This window comes from Terrapene carolina, unplaced genomic scaffold, assembly GCF_002925995.2.
Source record: "Terrapene carolina triunguis isolate 2854851 unplaced genomic scaffold, T_m_triunguis-2.0 Scaffold97, whole genome shotgun sequence".
Lineage (NCBI taxonomy): Eukaryota > Metazoa > Chordata > Testudines > Emydidae > Terrapene > Terrapene triunguis.
This window is the reverse complement of record NW_020664448.1, coordinates 9,253,612-9,269,208: the sequence shown is the minus strand read 5'-3', so window position 1 is coordinate 9,269,208 and position 15,597 is coordinate 9,253,612. Positions and strand designations below refer to the sequence as shown.

The window sequence follows — 15,597 nt, the reverse complement described above, 5'->3', positions numbered from 1 at the left end:
ATACAGAGAGCCTCGGAAAGTCATCCTGCACAAAGGCTCCACAGGACTTGGTTTTAACATTGTGGGAGGAGAAGATGGGGAAGGCATTTTCATATCCTTCATCCTAGCAGGTGGGCCAGCAGATCTCAGTGGAGAGTTGCAGAGAGGAGATCAACTTTTATCTGTAAGTATCTGTCATTTTTGCTGGCCAGTTACTAGTTCTTGTTGGTTGTCTTTTCATGTGTTGGGAAAACATAACCTTGGGTTTTCATTCAATGTTTCACCCATAGAACAAAAGGCTGGACCCCCTTCCCAGCCCCAAATAGTACCTGGAAGGGATTAAAATGTTTGGAAGATTATATTTTATTCTATAGACCACATGACATATCTCACCATGTATTGTGTACAGCGTATGTTGTAAAAGATTTAGTAGCATTTCTTTGGGAAGGCCTGCATAACTCACTCAGGGCTTTGCCACAATAGAGTAATGTGGTCATTCCAAATTCATGCTATAAAGCTTTAGATCACATTGCGCTTGTGCACGTGTGAACGTATATCCATCTTTATATAACATAGTATAGAAAACTAATAACCCTGCGGTCCCATGGATTGGGAAGATGATAGACATGAGTGGACAAGATTTTCAAACCAGCCCAATGCCCCTTTAGACACCCAGGCTTTGTCTACGATACAAGCTAGGGGTGTGATTCCATTGCTTGTGTACACACACTTGTGCCAGCTCTCATCAAGCTAGCATGAGTATAAATAGCAGTGTAGCCACAGCAGCATGGGTAGTGGCAGCGAAGACATGGGTTAGCTGTCCAGACTACAAACCATAGCGTACCCCATGACTTGACACAGCTAAGCTGTGCCTCCGTTGCCATTACCTGTGCTACCACGGCTATGCTGCTATTTATACTCATGTTAGCTTGTTGTGAGTGTATGTATATGGGAGTAGGGGAAATCACACCCCTAGCTCACAGTATAGATGTAGTCTCAAATAAGGGCCCAACTTTCAAAAGCTCATTGTGACACTTATGGCCAGATGTTCAAATAAAGTTCAGCGTGTGAAGTTCTTCTGAAAATCTATTGAAGCGTGTAAAATGAGTTGCTGGCTGCTGGACACGTTTGGAAGCCTGGCCCTTATTTAGGTTCTAAAATAGAACTGAGCTATTTCGAAAACTTGCCCACTTATTCTGAAATTCTGGCCGCAGTTGTGGGTGTTGAACACTCTGTGTAGCCATCTATAGTTCGCTCATCATCACGGTCTCTGCTGCTTGAACTGGGATTGCCACACCAAGGTCTTAAAATTGCATGTTTGTTTGTGACAATATAGTTTTATAGAATATTATGTTGTCACTTTGTGAACATTTCAGGTAAAATTTTTGAAAGTGTTGAAGAGATTTGGGACCCTAAATCTTACTGGTGATTAGTGGGACTCAGTTCCTAAGTCACTTAGGCCCTTTAACCTTTTTTAACCAATAGTCAATAATACAATTTTTATTTTATGATTTATACAGTGGGTCAAATTTGCCCTCAGATAGGTGTGTGCATCTTTTTCAGAGGGTAGGCTCTCACCTGGTATATTTTAGTACTACGCTGTGGCTGTTTTTCTGAAGTTGTGAGTGGCATCCTACAAAGGCACTTTTCATCCTTCATTGTTTGAATGAGCAATGAGGTAATGTGCAGCTGCCTGTGAGTGCTCAGATTGGGGGGAAAAAGAGAGGGTACCTTTAACATACATCTGGTCCTTGCAAGTTACAAAGACAACTTTCGTTATTCACAGTTTAACACTCTGTCTGGTTGATTAACAGCACTTTATTATACACTGTCTGTTTTTGGCCAGCTCAGCTCCATAAGTACAGATCAGCATCTTCTCAGAAAAGATCGCTTGGCTAGCAGTGTCCTTTTCCTTCCCTGTTGTTCCACTCTTTAACATGCTCATGTGAGTGCACCTATAGAAAGGCCTACTAATCAAATCTTTTACATCGAGTACCATAATGTGCTTTCTTTCTCTTTCATACACTTCTTCCAAACAGGATAGACAGAGGCAGAGAGAGCTTCTATCTTTTCTTTTTCCTCCTTTGAGGGAAGAAGTATTGGGATTTGGCAGTCTAGACTATGTGCGCCATCTAGTGTATGTTGAGCTAATTAGCAAATTTCCAATATGAGAAGAGGTTTAGCTACATCGTGTTCATTATTTCTGTGCTTGTAATGAATTCGATGGTAGCTCTGCAATTCATTTTCCATTTTTAATGGATAAAAGATTTTGTAGCCTTAGGCTATATTTTGCATACATAATCTCATTAGCATCCTTATCGTTCTCTTTCATGTATATATTGATAGTGTGCAATTAAGAAATAGAGCGTTTATGTTTCAAGGTGTACTCAATAATTCAACATATGATTTGAGTGTTCTGTACAAAGAGGATTTTAAATCACAATCAAACTTTCCATAAAGTATCCTCCTAGAATAGTTGATCTTATGGTATAATGAAGATATACTGTGCGATTCCCAGGGCCTGATTCTATGTAAATCTAAGATTTTATTTGGCCCTCATCACTATGCTGAGCTTGTAAGGGTGGTCTACCTAGCTCACATACTTTATACAGCCCCATTATTGTAGTACCTGAGTACGTTACTTCATCGTCTTTAATTTAAACTCACAGTACCCCTGTGAGGGAGGGAAGTGCTATTATCCCCATTTTACACACGGAGAACTGAGGCACAGACAGAGTGACTAGCCCAAGATCACACAAGAAGCCTGTGGCAGAATGGGGAATTTAACCCAGGTCTCTAGAGTTCCAGGCTAGCTCCCTAATCACTGAATCATCTTTCCTCTGAGTTTTGTGGGTGCGATTTTTCTGGACTTCAGTGGGAATACCATGCAAACCATTCTAGCAAAATCAAGTTAGAGCTAGCAGGAATAGGAATCTTTTGTCCTTTATTACTTGTGTGAATTTGTAATAGATGATAGAAAAGGAGCAGGGCCTGCCTTTGTGGAAAGCTGACATATTCTGTTGGTACCAGGCAAATGAATTTTGAACAATTAAAGGGAGATATTATTATTATATAATGTCATGTTGTGTATAAATGAAGACTGTTTTGTCCAGTTGGAACTGCCAGGGGATTTAAATAGTCAGAATGTAATTATCCAACTTGGAACTAGGCCAGGGCATGATATTCTGCAGGGTGAGGACAGTGGAAGCTATTTGATTGTTTATTGACCTGAAGTGGTAAGGGTCATAATGTTACGCTTCATCCATCGCATCGATTGAAAGAATATAACCTTCTTTCAGTAAGTAGGTTGATTTTTGGTTCCTTACTGTTTTCTCAGCCTTTTTTATTTATTTATTTTTTTTTAATTTTTTTGGATCTCTTATCTGTTCATGTTGTCTAAACATCTCTGTATGCTCCCTTTTCTGCTTTCTTTGGGACTTTGAGGAAAAAGATGTGTTCTTCCCTCAAATTAGCTAGCATGTAGAAAGTAACATGAGGTGAAATCACAGTGAAGACAGGGCAGTTTGTAGTTCAACACAATTTAGCAGGTCAAGGTAATGGCAATGGGGAAGCCTGCAAACTGCCATGTCTTGACTAGGATTTTACCTTGTGTTATTTACCATGTCTTAGCGAGGGGCGGCTCCAGGCACCAGCGCTCCAAGCGCATGCCTGGGGCGGCAAGCCGCGGGGGGCGGCCTGCCGGTCACCATGGGGGCAGCAGTCAGGCAGCCTTCGGCGGCATGCCTGCGGGAGGTCCGCCGGACCAGCGGATTCGGCTGCAATTCGGCAGCGGGTACGACGAAGCCGCGGGACCGGCGGACCTCCCACAGGCATGCCGCCGAAGGCAGCCTGCCTGCCGTGCTTGGGGCGGCAAAAAAGCTAGAGCCGCCCCTGGTCTTAGCTAACATCATAAACAAACCCATTCAGTGTTTGATGGTTGCTCTCACAGATTCCCACGGGTGTATATTCTGTCCACCAGGAGTCAAGTTCCTGCTACACAATGTATGCTTAAAGTTACATTCAAAAGGGAGTTTGAAATACCCTATGGTGTTCATAAGATGACACAGACATTCCCTCCAGCTGTCACAGGGGATAATAGCACTTCCCCCCCTCACAGGTGTGTTGTGAGAATAAATGCATTAAAGAGTGTGAGATAGGGGCCATATAGGTATCTAAGGTAGATATGTTGTAGTTTTACAAGCAGTCCTCTTAATGTCAGAAAGACCTAAACAAACTGAAAAAGTATTAAGAAGAAATATTGTTTCTCTAATCTGTTTCAGTGACAATCATTTTACTTGCATCAAGAGCAGGTGAAAACTTTCAGGCAGATGTGTGAGAGTGCTGACTTTACAATTTGGAAGACATCCGCTTCCAATGGCATGTAGCTGAGTTTTGTGCATGTTGAATGATTCGTGCAAATTGATGATGATTTCCAGCCTACTGCTCTTTTAGTTTAATGATGCTGGCAAGCCCTGGATACATTTATTTAACCTTCACAAAATTTGCATGTATTTAATAGCACTTTGCCATTGAAATTCAGGCTTATTCGTTAGTCATATCTCAACTGGATCATTGTCACAGTTTCTTGGTTGCCCTTCCTGGTTCATCTGTCATGGGTTTCCAGTCTATTTAAATTTTCATGACACATTTGTTCCATCGCTCTGTATTATCTTGTCACCCTTTGCTGTAATTGCACTGGCTCTCCATGCATCTAAGGATCAGATTTAAATGATTGGTATTAGCTTTTACAGTACTTAACACTTCAGTCCTCTTACATTGACATAGCTTAATTCAAATATGAAAGCAAATAAAACTCATGGTGGGAATATGTGGCTAGATCTCGTTACTAAGATCCTGTTCCAACCATGCTTGCTGCTTCCTTGGCCATATGAGACTAACAGAGCTCCTGTAGCCTAAGCAACACAAGGTCACAAGTAGGGATTTTAGTCCTCACTGGCTTTAAAAAAACTGCCATGAACATTTAAATGTTAGTTAAATATATTTTCTGTTTGGTTAGCTATATTATCTGAGACCATTGTCTGCAAAAGCAGATGTGAGATCAGAGCCTTTCCCAGTATGGTCTGTTCACAACTTCTGCACATCAGACACAACTCAGGAAAGTATCTTTGACATTTATATTTATTTTTAAATAGACTTAAATAATAAGCTGTGATGCTGCAGCAGTGGAATTTTTAAATTTGATTTCTGTGTGCTTCACAGCAACCTTGCTCCAAAGCACCTGTTAAACATATCATCATTGCTTTGGCATTTACTTGGCATACATATAGTTGATTTGTTCATTCAGCAGTATGGGATGGAAATTATTACCAAATTAGACTTAATGCATTTCCCCAGGCAATCATAAAGCAAGGCACCGCTGAGTGACTTAGTCTCAAACATAGCTATTATAAATCCATTCCTCTGTACTCAAACCAATAAAGTTCATGCCAAACTGCATAAGCCGCTTCCAGAGGTGACCGACATTAGACCATTGGCTGATGCAGGATCCCCCTTTCCCAGTATTCTTAGTTGTCACGTACACCCCCTCACAAACACCCTTCCCTATCTGAAGAGGAAAGAAAAATGATTTAAACTAAACATAATCCTGATTTACTGAATGACTGACTATGTTTGGTCAGCATTTCCTTCAGAGAGGAATGGTGGCCCGCTGAATAGGGCCCTAGCCTGGGACCTGTGAAACCTGGGTTCAAGTCTGCCATAGACTTCAGTATGACTTTAGGCGAGACTCGTAGCCTTGCTGTGCCCCAGTTCCCCTTCTGCAGGTTGGGGGGCAATAGGGAAGTGCTATCTCACAAATGTATTGGGAAGATAAATACATTAAAGATTGTGAGGTGCTCTGATACTGTGGTGATGGGGGCTGTATGAGTACCTAAAGGCTGATCTACACTGAAAACTTCTATCAACATAGCTATGTCTCTCAGGGGCGTGAGGATGTAGCTGTACTGACCTAACCCCCGGGTTAGACAGTGCTAGGTCAATGGAAGAATTCTTCCCATTGACCTAGCTACTGCCTGTCAGGGAGGTGGATTTACCTACAGCAAGAGCAGAACGTGACAGATAAACTCCATGTCCTGGGATGAGCCAGGACTCCACATATGAAAATCTGTGGCCTTTGATTTTTAAGAGGTGCCTACTTTCATGATTTTTTTTTTAAAGTGGTCCTGTCTCCAAAGCTGACTGGCATTCTCTTTGCTGTATACCAGGGTGGGTAGAGCACCTTGGAGTGCAGCCTTTGCAAAGCCCCAAAGTGCCTGACCCAGAACAGACACTATCCTATTTTACACAATCTCACCTTAAATGTATATGGTGGGGAGAGGGGGCTATACTGTAACATTTTACAGATGGAGGGCCAAATTCTGCTCTCACATACACTGGTGAAATCCCACTCAGAGGGGATGGATAGGGTGCAAATCATACAGAGGGTTCACTTCTGAAATGAAGCCACCTCTGAGGTTAAAGCATGGCTATTGTTTACAGTGCAGAACAGCTCGACAGTTTAGGACTAGAAATGAATATGCCTTTATTTGTTTGAAAATGACAAGGAAATTTAAGGAGACAGATTGTAACTATTTTAGTTGGGATTTGGCCAGGAAAATGGGAATTAATGCCCCGTACTACTGCAGAAAATGCTGTTGGATATAGCAAGAGCGCAGGAGGATTAGGGGAGAGCAACTCAATGAGGCTCTCATTATGATGGACCAGTAGACCAGAGGTCCCAACAGGTGCTTGGGGGTGGAGGTGGGTCAGGGTGGCTAAATATCAATGATTTATTTAAGATGGGATTTTTTTTATTTATATCAAAGATTTTTCAGTTAAATACAGATTTTTTTTAACTATGTAAAATTAAATTTGAATTTGATATCCTATGTTGACATATAAACTTATTATGATCTATTCAAATCATCTTAATGAAATAAAGTAATGTGAAGCAAGTACACATTTGCTGCTGAAGTTTTAAAGAAAATCAAAGCACTGAACTGCTGGAAGCCACTGGCTAAGCACTTGGAGTCAGAGTTTGCGGAAGTGCTACACCTGTTTTTTGACAGCAGGTGCAGAGAGAATGTTGTCTTAATTTCAGTTTATTCAGCTAGTTGAGTTCAGTGACTAGTTCATTCAAATGTAAGAAACCAATTGAGAGATTAAAAAAGCTGGAAAGCATGTTTTCCTTCTCCAATCTATGAACAAAAATATGACCATAACTGATTTTAATAATGTAATGTATTCAGAGGATGAGATCTACTAGTTCTAAAATCTTGAAGGACGCAGTGGAGAAACAATCAGTTCAATTCACCACCTGCAACTAATAGTTCCTTTGTTTAATAAATGTTAGCTTTAAATGCAAAACATGGTTTGATAAAGTGTTTTTTTTTCTTATGTATCCAGCACATTTAAGGTAGTTTTATTTAATCCGAAATAAATAATGTGATGTTTCTGTGCGTTTTTAATGGAATTTGAATTTCCATGCAAATAGAGCTTCACACAAATTGCATGTAAAAATTAATAATTTGTAAATAAGAAATTCATCATTTTCTAACATAATAAAAATTACATTTATTTAGAATCTTAATTTTTAAGTTAAGATATGTAATTGCTTAAATAAATGTGTGTATGTATATAGTGTATTCACCTGGTTATCAAAACAAAGCACCAAATTTACTGTAAAGGCTACATGAAGCAACCGAAGGTCCTGTGGCACCTTTAAGCCTAACAGAAGTATTGGAGCATAAGCTTTCGTGGGTGAATGTAAAGGCTACATGGTTACCAACCAATGAGATTCAGTTTCTTTAGGAAAATAAAGTACAAATGAAAAGCATGATTAAAATTAGTGATTTTAAATTGAGGTTTCCTGTTGGCTGATTAAAATTATGAGGAGAATTGGTGATATAAATCACTTTGATATAAATCAGTCCACCCTGCTGGGTCGGGAGTGGAGGGGAGTGATCACCCTGTCCTTCCCTTATTGCTAAATGGGAGGGTGTAGCCTGATGATATGGAAAGGCAGGGAGAGGGTCTAAGCAAAGAATGAGTTTAAGAACTCCTGCTTCCTGTGAGTGGGAGGGGGATTTGGCCCCCAGGATTCCCAGATCACTGAGACCAACCAGAGGCTGTGGTTCTCCCCACCATTGTCAGCACCACTTTGATGAAGCTGTAAATCTTTTAGTCTCCATCAAAACTTTGAATTGCCCCCTCCACTGAAGTATGGTCATCCTATGCTGCTCCTTCCCCCTCACCCATGCAAACTCCAGAGATGCTGAAGAGGAATGAAGATGGCTGCTAGTACATCTCCCCCTTCCTTTTCTCTTCCCCCCACCTACGCAGCACAATGTTTCTTTCCTGTTGTCTCTCTCGCCCAGCACCAGATACTGCTTCCATTTACTACTCCACAGCCATGGGATGGATCTTCAAGGTCACATCCAATATATCAGCTCTCCACCATCCAAGGCAATTGTTCTTGTGACAGCAGCTGCCGCAAGGCTGGCTAGTGTGTCCCCCAGATGCAGCAGGTGCTGCAGGGAGAGGATTTAACATCTGCAAACACAGATGTAAGCTCCATCCGTGCAGTACCTAGGGGCCCTGTATATTAGGAGCCATACAGCAACTGCTGTCACAGGAGAGAAGCAGAACTGCTGCCTCGAAGGAGGGGAGTTAGCTCCTTATCTACAGCCTGGAGCTGAGCCCACCAATCTGCTGCACATTGGAAGAGCTTCAGCTTGGGTGGAGAGATCAGGTGCTGGGTAGAGGAAGGAAAAGGGTATGTCAGTCCTACTCCATAAATCCTCTTCTAGATGGGTTGGGGTGGTGGCTGTTGTATTAATTTAGATGGAATAAAGGGATCCAAAAAGTCAAAGGTGTTAAACCAGTCACTGTCCAACCTTAAATAGTTTTAAACAAGGTTCGGGGTTTGGGATACAGAGACCTCAGCTTTCTTAGTTCCATGGTGAACGCCATTAAAATCTGTATACAGAAAAGAAGGAAAAACAGTGAAAGCATTTGAAATGTAAAGTATTAAATAAGGCTTTCATTTTAGCGATATCCTGTTCCTTTTCCTTTAGCTGGAGAGAATTTTTGCAAGGAAAAAACCCATTGTTTGATGCCTTTTAGAAGGCATTAGATATGATAATAATAATTGTCCTTTTTGGGGAAAAAGAGAAAAAGGTAGCTGAGATGGGCTAGTGCTGTTGTTAAAGTCCTAAGAAGAGAAACATACTAAAGGGGAGAGAAAAGAACAGCAAAGATAGAAAATGCAGCTTCTGGTGCTGACTCTCACTTGAAACCTCACTTCTGGAAAAACACAGGCATAACATGCAGTCTTATCAGCTACTCCACGATCTGGCAAGCTTGTGACAGTGGCAGGTCTTTTAATTGCCTTTCAAGTCATAGGTTTTCTGCAGTGTAGCAAAATATGCAGTCTTGGCCAGCTAATTCAGACTCCTCTTAGACAGAAGGAGAGAGAGAGAGGAAAGCGAAGAAATAAGGTAGAGAAGGAAAAAGATGCACTAGGGATGAGAGGGTACGGTGACAAAAGTCTGACATTGTAGATGATATTTGGGATTTCGCCGGAAGAGGTGTCAGTGGGGTCCCTCTCCCTAATCCAGTATGGTCAGGATCCGGGTGACAAAGGTCTGGGGTTTCAAGAGAAGGTGGGGGCAGCAGCCATGATGGTGAAGTTCACTCCAGTAGCCAATTTGTCTTCCACAATCTTTCGTTAAGAACCCCAAAAGGGAGTGCTGGGTGGAACAGCCCATTCCCTCAGTATTTTGTCCACTAATTAGATCTAATTTCTGACACATCAATTTCTATTAACTGATGTATTCTACATTTTTCTTGTTACTCGGGGGGAAATTCTGTGCCAAAAAATTAAAAATTCTGCAACAAAAAATTAAAAATTCTGTGCACAATATTTTAAAATTTTGCAAAATTCTGCATATTTTATTGGTCAAAATAACACAATATAATCACACCAGTTTCAATTATTTTTGGTAATTTATTTCAAAATATCTGTCAGCAAGTGTGTCTGTAACAATATAGACAACAGAAAAGATTCAGGAAATGTTTTTTGACAAATAGATTCCTTACTGGGCACATTAATACAGAACTGTGAGTAATAATTCATTTAAACTACAATACATAACCATATTTCCCGCATTCCTCAGAAGCAGGCAAAGGCTTGGGGAAGTGAGGGGTAATGGAGGAGCTGAGGGAGAGGGAAGTAATTGCTGGCAAGGAGCCTGGGTGTGAACTTAGAGGGTTGTTGGGTATGGGTCAGAAAAGTATGGAACAGGTTTTTTGGGGGGCCGGGGAGGGATTGTTAGGGAGCTTCCCCCATACAGACCCTGGCTGACCCCTAGACTCTCCCATTCAGTCAGGCACATCTGCCCCTGTCCCCATGTGTGTCCCTGCACCCTCTGTTCATGTCTCCCTCCACTCCCACTCAGACACCCATTCCTGCATCCCATGTGGCCCTGCACCCCCTCTCCTGTCCCCATGTGTCTCTGTGCCCCCACTCAGCCATCCCCTTGTCCCTACATAGCCCTGCACATCCCTCCCCCCTGTGGCCCTGCACCTCCACTCCCATTCAGCCCCGACCCAGTCTGTCGTTCCCCACTAGCCTTTATGAACCCGTCTGACCCCTCAGCAGCCCCACACTGTCTGTCTCCCATAGCTCCTGTCTCCTGACCTGGTCCAACAGGCACTGTGATGAAGGCACTACAGGCTCTTTCTCTTGTCTAGCTGGCCGGGAGCTGCTGCTCTGGTCTATTGCCACAGCACCCTCTGGTGGGCAAAAGGTGAAACTGCAACAACTTTCCAGCAGAAGCTTTTTTTCTGTGCAAAGAATTAAAGTATGCATGGCTCATTAATTATGTGCTCGTGCAGTGGTGCAGATTTCCCCAAGGAGTATCTTGTTTACCAAGCATGATCCCAACACAGTTTTTGAGTTCTATCAATAGGCCTGTGGTTTGGATTTATTTAGTCTTTCTGTCTTGCTTTTTTGCATGTTTTTCCATCAACATTTGCTGTTATAAGTTACTGTAACATTTTATAAACTTTCACTCACTTTTCCAGTTGAAATCACAATTAGGGTAAATTTGTAGGCCCAGTTATCACAACAGAGCTCTGGCAAAATGAGAGAGTGTGGGTAGAGAGGGCCGAATTCAAAGTTAAATTAGGACTTTTCTCAGCTTGTTATGGCTTACATAAGAACATAAGAACAGCCGTACCGGGTCAGACCAAAGGTCCATCTAGCCCAGTATCCTGTCTACCAACAGTGACCAATGCCAGGTGCCCCAGAGGGAGTGAACCTAACAGGCAATGATCAAGTGATCTCTCTCCTGCCATCCATCTCCACCCTCTGAAAAACAGAGGCTAGGGACACCATTCCTTACCCATCCTGGCTAATAGCCATTAATGGACTTAACCACCATGAATTTATCCAGTTCTCTTTTAAACGCTGTTATAGTCCTAGCCTTCACAACTTCCTCAGGTAAGGAGTTCCACAAGTTGACTGTGCGCTGCGTGAAGAAGAACTTCCTTTTATTTGTTTTAAACCTGCTGCCTATTAATTTCATTTGGTGACCCCTCGTTCTTGTATTATGGGAATAAGTGAATAACTTTTCCTTATCTACTTTCTCCACATCACTCATGATTTTATATACCTCTATCATATCCCCCCTTAGTCTCCTCTTTTCCAAGCTGAAGAGTCCTAGCCTCTTTAATCTCTCCTCATATGGGACCCGTTCCAAACCCCTAATCATTTTAGTTGCCCTTTTCTGAACCTTTTCGTTCATGCTCTTTAAAATGTGACCTGGTGGGTGAAGCACTGGACTTGAGACTCAGGAGACCTGTGTTCTAGTCCCAGATCTGCCACTAGCCTGCTGGGTGACCTTGGGCAAGTCACTTTGCCTCTCTGCCTCAGTTTCCTCATCTGTAAAAAGGATAATGGTATTTACCTCCTTTGTAAAGCACTTTGAGATCTATTAATGAAATGTGCTTTATAAGAGAGAGGTATTAAAACCTGAACTAGTTTCACTAGGCATGTTCACAGTGTGTGGTAGAAGAAAATAAATGTTATTGTGCACCTTAGTTTTGTGTAGTGTTAAGCTAGGTAAGTTGTGCCACCAAGTTTCTATTTTAAGTAATGTTGATTTAGTTGGTAGAGAAGGTCACAAAAATTCAGGTGAAAGTTTTTTGCTGGAATTTGCTGATTTGCTGGAATGGGAATGTTTGTGGAGACTGTTCAGTTTTGCTAAATTTCCTCCGAAGTTCTGACGGAACCAAACGCTCATGGCAGATTTCGGAACCCTGCCTGGTTTCCCTCCACCTTGCCTAGCTGACGCCTCAGCAGCCTACCTGGGGGGCTGCTGGGTAGCCTGGACTTCCCTGGTCTGCAGCTCCAGGACATATCGTCATGGGGACTGCCTTTCAGTTGGGGAGCCAACGGTGTCCAGGGTCTAGGGCAGCCTGCCAGGCAACATGCCCCAGAGCCAGACCTCCATCCTCTTTCATGAAGGATGTCCAATGTTTTGGTTTTGATCTGAATCAGAACCCAACCACATTTTGAAATAGTGAAATCCTCTGTGGAAAAAAACCCTCCTCTCTACACCAACTGTATTGCCTGGTTGGTTCTCACTTTTCCTGTGATCCACCAGATGGCAGCAGAGGATTGCTGTTCTGCTCCAGCTGGTACAAAATGACACAATTCGTCTTCTGTTAATGGAATAAGTTACACAATTAAAACCAGTGATGGCCATATTTTTATTTTAAAAATTAATTGAATGGAAGATGTATAATATTTATGAAGCTTCTTTACAGCTATCATTAGTCTCTTTAAATAAACTGTATGCCCGAAAACCATGTAATAAAAATCATTGAATGCCATTCAAGAGGCTTTTGATATGTGATTCAGCTTGTCACGCCTGAAACTAGAAGCAAAAATTGAATGAAAAGCAGTAGAAATCCTTTTATATTTCAAAGTGCAGCATAGTTGAATTAAACTGTAATGCTAGAGATAAGGTAGGAGATGTTTATCACATCAGTTTATGCTGATGTTTTCTTAATAAATTATGTTTAATAGTGGAAACTATTTCTCATATTATTATAATTATATTCTTGTGAATTATCACTGAACAAAAAGCTCCCCTACTTTGCTTTGGTGCCCAAAGAATATATGAAAATATACTTCATTCAAACCACACTTCATTCATCAGTCTAACGATATAAATGCTTCATATGGTGTAGCTCAAATAATTACCTGTCAAATTAAACACATCAACACCAGCCTTGTTATTATTGTGAATAATAACTATACATTAGCATCTAGAAGCCCCAGCTGAGATCAAAGTCCCAGTGTGACAGGCTCTGTACACTGCTATAGACTGTTTTTCCCCACAAGAGCTTACTGTTTGTATAGACAAGACAAGAATTATTATTCCCCCTTTTACAGACATGGGAGTGAGCTCCACAGAAATTAAATGACTTTTTCAAGGTCATACAGGAAGTGAGTGACAAAAACAGGAATTGAACCACACTCCTTTGTCTTCAATCAGTGCCTGAACGACACAACCACATTTACTCTTGTCTAACCCTATCTTTCTCCATCTTCATTAGCCCCAAATGCCTGAAAAAAGTTGCCCAATACTGCAGGTGAAATATATATCTTATACATCTCTACCTCGATATAACGCTGTCCTCAGGAGCCAAAAAATCGTACCGTGTTATAGGTGAAACCGCGTTATATTGAACTTGCTTTGATCCGCCGGAGTGCGCAGCCCCACCCCCCGGAGCACTGCTTTACTGCGTTATATCCGAATTCATGTTATATCGGGTTGCGTTATATCAGGGTAGAGGTGTACCTTCTTTACTCCAGTTCTGGCCCTTACAATTCCACTTGACCCATAGAAAGGAATTGCGTTTTTTAAAAACAGGAACTCAGTGGTGTTTAATGGAAATTCCCTGCAGAGACAAAAGAAATTTTGAGAACCAGATTTGTACAGCATATACTTTCTATATATTAATTTTGCTTATTTTTCTTTCTTTTACACACAGCAAAATAATAATACATATCTAGAATTTTTCACTTATAAGACTTATAGCACTTTATAATGGTGGGTAAACATCTTTATTTATAGAGATGGAGTCACTGAGGCAAAGAAAAGGCACATGGAAGACTCAGGACTAGAACCCTGATTAATTGTCATCAATTCTGGTGTTTAATCAAATAGACTTCAGCCATTCCCCGTATTGCTATGAACAGAATTGCTTTTCATGCACTACTGTAACTTATTACGCAAATGTATCTAGGAGTGTCGAAAAAATGCATTGTAACTTTGTCCAATTTTGGTCACCAATGTATAGAAAGGATGTAGAGAAACTGGAAAGGATTGAGAGGTGAACGACAAAGATGATCAAAGGGTTGAATGCAAGCCATATGAGCAAAGGCTGAAGGAACTGGGTATGTTTAGTTTGGAAAAGAGAAGATTAAGGGGGGACATGATAGTGGTCTTCAAATACTTGAAATGCTGCCATAAAAAAAGATGTGGAAAAATTTTCGATCTTGCCACAAAGGGCAGGACAAGGGCAGGCAGTGGGTTCAAACTACAGCATAGCAGATTTAGATTAAATCCCAGGAAAAACTTCCTAATGGTAAGAATAGTAGGACGGTGGAACAGATGGTCTAGGGAAGTCATGGAGGCTCCTTCAGTGGAGGTTTTCATAAAGAGGCTGGATAGCCATCAGTCTTGGTGGTTTAGCCACAACAAATCCTGCATCTTGGCAGGAGTTAGACTAGATGACCCTTGTGGTACCTTCTAACCCTATGGTTCTATGATTCTATCACATAATTAAAAATGGTATTATAATGAATAGGCATAAAGGCAGAGTCAAGGCTAAACATTTTAACCTTAATTTCTAGAATTCCTAATGTTTGTGTATAGGTGTGCTTGATTTCTCAACCTTAACATAAGTTTTTAATTAATGTGGTGGGGGTTTTTTAACCATAGGGAATAAAAAAGAAAATAGGATGTGTGAAGGATGGAAATGGAAACTGGCTGCGAAAAGGAACGAAGTATCACTCCTAGGTCTTTCAGCTTAAAAACACAAAACAAAAACACTGACTGCACCTAGCTCCAGCCAGCAAGGGAGCTGTCATTGGGATGGAGTGCGGTTGGGAGACTGAGATAGGGATAGAAACCACACTGGAACTGGAGCTGGTTGGATGAGATGTTTTGTAAGGGAGGGTTGGAAGAAGTCCCACCAGTTCCTAAGCATACCATGGGCTTCCAACATGTTGTATGTAGCGTTATTGCTCGGCTCTTACAATGAGGGGCACACGAGAGACAGGTAGGTGGAACTAGTACATATTGTAACTTGGAGGTAAATTGTTTCCATCTCTCTCATTGTCTTTCCTGAATTAATTGACTAAAATAAAATTAACTACCTTCTATAAACCTTGTTTCTTTGCCTCTTGTTCCTAGTTAGCACAAGTCTGGAATGATAGAAGGTCAAAGATGGGTGGATCCTTCCCACTCCTGCACCATCAGGATCAAACAACTGCAATTTGGGAGAAGGGGCTAGCAGGGACATACTGTAGGATTGGCTAGT

At 41.4% G+C, this 15,597-nt stretch overlaps 1 protein-coding gene across 2 annotated transcripts in view; it reads left to right on the top strand.

Moving 5' to 3' along the window:
• Positions 1 to 15,597, top strand: part of DLG2 (discs large MAGUK scaffold protein 2) — a 581,213-nt gene that overhangs the window by 273,947 nt on the left and 291,669 nt on the right. For both annotated transcript variants that reach the window (XM_026651698.2, XM_026651699.2), the window contains exon 11: positions 7 to 163. In XM_026651698.2, coding sequence (XP_026507483.1) covers positions 7 to 163 — 157 coding nt within the window. The remainder of the gene's footprint in view (positions 1 to 6; positions 164 to 15,597) is intronic.